The sequence below is a fragment of the Oncorhynchus nerka genome, linkage group LG1, assembly GCF_034236695.1.
Source record: "Oncorhynchus nerka isolate Pitt River linkage group LG1, Oner_Uvic_2.0, whole genome shotgun sequence".
NCBI lineage: Eukaryota > Metazoa > Chordata > Actinopteri > Salmoniformes > Salmonidae > Oncorhynchus > Oncorhynchus nerka.
Genome location: NC_088396.1, coordinates 22,415,114 through 22,420,660, shown reverse-complemented (window position 1 = coordinate 22,420,660; position 5,547 = coordinate 22,415,114). Strand labels below are relative to the sequence as shown.

Here is a 5,547-nt window from a genome sequence, read left to right as displayed (position 1 = left end):
CAACCATTATTGGGGGGAAATCTAAGTTCAATAGAAAAGTGGTTCTTGATCATTAAAATCCAAGTGCCTGTCACACACTATAGGGCCAAACCGAGCCAAGTCTAGCGAGCCAAGCCGAGCTGTACTGAATTGTCCCTATATTGTGAATCAGGCACATTGTTCTGGCATTGCAGCCTTCATAAGTATACTTGCTGTAGTAGGCCTATGGCAGGGATGCAGAGTGTGTCAATCACTGACTAATGTGGTTTCTTTGTAACCATACTGCTTCCTATTCAGGGGTACAGGCTTTGTTAAGGGATCAAGGAAACAGCCTGAACTTTGACCCCTACTCACATAACAAGAAAACAGCAAAGTTTCCACTTTTCTCCCAAATAGACCATTAAAAAGCCTTCAGCTCATACTTATCAGGATTATCTACTCACAGCGTAGTCAATGTATTCAATACTGGGAGATAGTCAGTCACAAGTAAAATGTGAGATGAGGTCAATTCAATACTAAACTATTCTAAAGTAATCAAATGAAGTTTGCTATGTATGTATACAACCTAATTCTGGTTTATACAACTCCTTATCTGAATTATAACAAGTCTATAATAATTTAAGTGGAATAATTTAGGACAATATGCTATGAAGTAAAATAATATTAGGCTAACTTACTGAAAGCAGTAGGCCTATTATACTGTTCATGACAACAATAAAAGGGGTAGACCTAAATTCGCCAATAACAAAAAGGTCAAACATCCTACACATTTATTAGGTTTAAAAACATAATTTTAGTGATAAAATATAGCCTAGGATATTTGAGTGAGCCTGAATAATCGTTCTACATTTACTAGTTGCATTTGGTGACCGCCATTTGCAATCATAGCGTTATTGTCCAAATAGGCCTGCATGGTTCATCCCTTTAGCTTTGCTCTTGTTTTCTATGGGCTATAGGATATATTAATGTATTTTTGGTCAAGTTACTACAGAAATATATCATATTATGCTATTTTAATAATCTATTGTACATTATAACAACATAAAATCAAGTTATTAAGTGCTATAAGCCTATTGTATAATCAATACCTGCGGAACAGGTCTAGTCTACGTTTGTAATCAAAATAATAATAAAAATAAAACAAACCATAGGCCTAATGCATGTAGTTGCCTAATTGCGTTCAAATGATCATGGGAAAGAAAAACCATGAAAATATTCAAAATACAACTTATAAATCGAATCAAGAACAAAAAGAGCATAATTAATTATAAAAATATATTGCAAGTGAGACGTTGCACGCATATATCCGAAATGTAGGCTATATTCTGAAGGACGAATGTGAATACTGTGCTTCTCTCTCTTCTCTCTATCGTGACAACTTGCTAGTAACGTTAACTTTACAGAAATGATTACAGACCCATAAGGGTAAACCCTGAGAATGGTTTGGGTGTACTTAATACAATGGCCAAAAAATAAGTTTACTTATATTACATATTACGCATTGTAACTATTTGTTTCATGTTACGGGTTTGCCAGAGACACTCTCCCATTTAAAAAAATGTTTTTTCCGTATAGGTAACTTTACCTCAGACTCAAAGTTTCGTGGCCTTCAAATGAAATATAACTCATTACCATTTGCAACTGAAGATAGTGAACAATAATCAAGCTAACACTTTTTTTGTAGAATCAGAGCAACATATGTGTGAAATTTATTTAAATTGTAATTCAGCCCAATATCAGAACCTCTCTCTAGCAGAAATGCATTTCGTAAATTATACAATAGCAGTTGCGCGTCAGTCTTTTAAAATATTCAAATTATTCACAATTTACAATAATTATTACAATAAGAAGATATAATTATGATCATGAATAGACAGTGTAAACGGAAATGTTTACAATCTCTTGGGGAATTATTAAATGGGGGAAAATATCTTTAAAACCATCTTTCATGATTATGGAAAACATGTTCTTATTTTTCAATAACTTACAGTGAACCAAAAATAATTCGATTATAGTTAAGCAAATGTGTTCATTAATTTGGTTGGCATCGCCCTCAACCACAAGTGTGGTTAATAAAAAAATTACAAAATGATAACACAACAACCAGTATCTGAACTCATATCCTGTTCGTAAGAGAGTGTATACTCCAAAAGGGGAAAGGATAGGCTAATTTACTTTTAATTTACAAGAACACCATAAACATTCTGAACAAAATGCAGGTAGTTCAGTGATCATTTAAAAAATAAGTAAATATTTGGTTATGGGTTTTTGTATTCTGTCTGCAGTTTCCATAGTCATATAAATAATCTATATATGCGTTAATGGAACCGTTCCGTTCACCCCAGCCGTCGCACTCTGGTAATGCTGCGGCAATGCGTGGAGTCTACTTTGCACCGACGGGTCCCCGGGCTCTCCGGTCGGTAAATACATGCTTATCATCTCTCTCAAGTCTCCGGGGCAAGGGCCCCTGGAGTGAGTGCTAACGGGAGGGCTTACGCTCGGCTCTGACTTCACCAGCGACCCTAACGTGCCCATGGCAGCCGAGGAGGAGACGCCAGAGCTCTGGTGCTGCGTGTAGGGGATCCCGCCATAGCCGGACGGAGATGCGCTCATGTAGCCCTCAGAGTTCGAGATGGGGCTGTACTGGAGTGCCGACATGTCGTAGCGGTGCATGGGCTGGGGGTTGTGCGGGTGGTGGTGGTGGTGTGAGTGGTGGTGATGCCCGCTGCCCGGGTGCTGGCTGTAAGCTAACTGCGCCTCTTGCATCATCGCCGCCGCCGCAGCAGCTGCAGCCATCTGCCCCGAGTACGCACCGTTCGCCCAGCCATTCATGTGAGCGTAGCCTGAGCTGGCGGAGCCCCCGTGGCCCCCGGTGCTCTCTAACCTCTGGCCGACGCCGGATGAACCCATCCCGACACCCAGACCCATTCCACCGCCGCCGGCCCCAGAGAGCAGGCCACCGGCCAGAGAGTATTTGTCCTTTTTCAGCAGCGTCTTGGTCTTCCGTCTCGGTCTGTACTTGTAATCCGGGTGCTCCTTCATGTGCATTGCTCGTAACCGCTTCGCTTCGTCGATGAAGGGTCTCTTCTCCGCCTCGGACATGACCTTCCACTCGGCTCCCAGCCGCTTGCTGATCTCAGAGTTGTGCATCTTGGGGTTTTCCTGGGCCATCTTTCTCCGCTGCCCGCGGGACCACACCATGAACGCGTTCATCGGACGCTTCACCCGGTCCTGATTCGCTTTGGACCCACTGTTCGGCCCCGTTTGCCCCAAATGTGTGTTCGTTTGGGGTCCAGGGGACTGGAGGTCCGTCTCCATCATCATGCTATACATTCACCTTGTTTTCAAACTTTCAACCAACAGATGAAACAAAGTCTGGTTCAGTCGGCGCGCGAGTCCGGCAGAGCAGGTGCACACGAGGGAACGACAATCCTACACCACAAAAAATAATTAAATGCAAACTTAATTAATAATCCAATACATAGAGTGTCAGAGAAATGTTCTCCCCGTGGATGCTTTATCTCCTCTTCGGTTGTTGGTTCACATCCACGCTGACAGAAGGCGCATTTGAGCCACTTTCCCTGTCGGAGTTGAGAAGTTAGTTAAAGCGGCAGCCATATGAAGCGCCTTGACAGCGGTTAAATGAGCAACGAGCGGCCAATAGCGTTCTAGAAGCAAAGCGATTTGCATGGCGCTCAGTCAGGTGACGCAGAACCAGTGAAAGAGGAACATACTGGCATGGGGGTGAGAGGTGGGTCACCCTCGCTAAATTACATGGTGAGTAAAATTGCGGGGAATTACATATAAATCCGTTTGCCACTTTCAAGACTAGACTTCTAGCCTAAAAGTTATTCAACCACATAGTCATTAAGCATTTGAAACAAGCTTTCACAGTCTCACTGCAGAATTAGACGTTCATCCAATTTCGAGTGTTTTTGTTGCTCCTGCTGCTCGGTATCGTTCCATTTCTTCAAACGTCAAATTTCAAAGTTAAGGGTTAAGTTTGGGCACTCGGTCCGAATGATTAAGGTAATGATTATGGTTTGGGATAGGGTAAAAAAAATAAAAAATGTGTCCACGATGTCTTCAGGACATGGATAGGCATCCCATTTCGACTTCAGTCTTGAACGACCTAGCTGTCTAGGACTATATTTTTTCAAAATTACATACATTATAACAGTCAGTAGTTCATAAGCTACTTCTGTTGAATACATTTTGAGTAAAATAGTGAGTATAGTCTGAAAAAAATATATATAAAGGAACCAAATAGACAATTACAGATTGTTGGCTTGTTGTAGATGTTGGCCACGCGTAGGCCTACACACACACACGCTCGCACGCACGCACACTGTTTTGCGTCACTAACCACAACCTAGCCGTGCGTCAAAGTGTGGCATTATCAGATGTCATACTTCTACAAACAAGCTAATGGGGTTTTGGACCGCGGGAAGACATGTTACTTATTCTAATCAGCTGTTAAGGAGGCTGTTATAATGTAGTCACTGGAGCAGACTTGAGATAGACTGTCATCGCCGTCTGCTGGAGGGGAACAGCATGGCGTGCCTTGCGTGCGCCATGGTGTTCCCATTGGCGTTTGTGTTGCCATAAGAACCTATAGCATACACTTCACAGCTGGTTATTACGCTACCCAAAGTCAAAAACATTTTGTAAACAGATATGAGCACCAAAGTGAATAATTATGTGACACAATTTATAGGCTTGATGATAGAAAGTAAACCAAAATTCGATGTATTTTTTAAGATGCGGAAAAACCACGCATGCTATTCCAATGCTGTCTTTTTAACCAATAATAACGTGGGGTTAATATATTTAGGTCTATGCCTATCCACACAGAAAATAAAACAAATTCATTTCATTTTACACTGGCAAGGCAGAGTGTTATGGTGTCAGATCTCAACTGGCACATGATCGCGCGCACGTGCATCAAATTTCACAGCTGACCTCCCCTGAAAAACCCAATCAGCGGCTAATTGAAAGGCAAAAAAACATATTCCTTCCCCGCCGCGAGGCTAACGATTTAATCATTGTATCGTGGTTTGTTGCTTTTAATTAGGCTCATATATCCTTCAATACGGGAGCTGGAGGAGCATTCAGGCGTAGGCCTATCTATCCCTCTGCGACCGGTAGAGTTAAGGGATCTCACAATGGTCAATAACATCCTCGTAACCCACGTCTCGTGGTTTATGGCTCGAGGATTAGATATTTTTTGGGTTGTGACACACCGAGAATGGGCTACTGACACACTTGCGTGCGCAAACCACCGAGAGAGAGCGCACTGATACCACTCTTCCCAGATCAAATCGCAATAAATATGAGACCCTTTTTTGACTTCACATCACAACTGTTGCCCACTACAACTAAATTATTACTAGGCCGAATATAATAGGACAATTGTAATAATAACAAGTAAGTAACATCATAATAATAGGCCTATATTATAGTCTATAATAATACAATATTAGAGGCCCATGTTATTATACTAATGTAGGTCAATATATAATGTCGATGAATAAGAAAATCACACAATCCACCATATGTTTCAGAGAG

At 41.6% G+C, this 5,547-nt stretch overlaps 1 protein-coding gene across 1 annotated transcript; it reads right to left on the bottom strand.

Annotated features, from left to right (window-relative positions):
* Window positions 1–1,664: 1,664 nt before the first annotated feature.
* Window positions 1,665–3,563, bottom strand: sox1a (SRY-box transcription factor 1a). Its single transcript, XM_029649235.2, has one exon. The coding sequence runs from the start codon at window positions 3,310–3,312 to the stop codon at window positions 2,287–2,289; it is 1,026 nt and encodes a 341-aa protein (XP_029505095.2). The 5' UTR covers window positions 3,313–3,563; the 3' UTR covers window positions 1,665–2,286.
* Window positions 3,564–5,547: the final 1,984 nt, after the last annotated feature.

Coding starts and splice junctions, on each gene's coding strand:
- sox1a (XM_029649235.2), bottom strand. CDS start 3,312: ATGTATAGCATGATGATGGAGACGGACCTCCAGTCCCCTGGACCCCAA.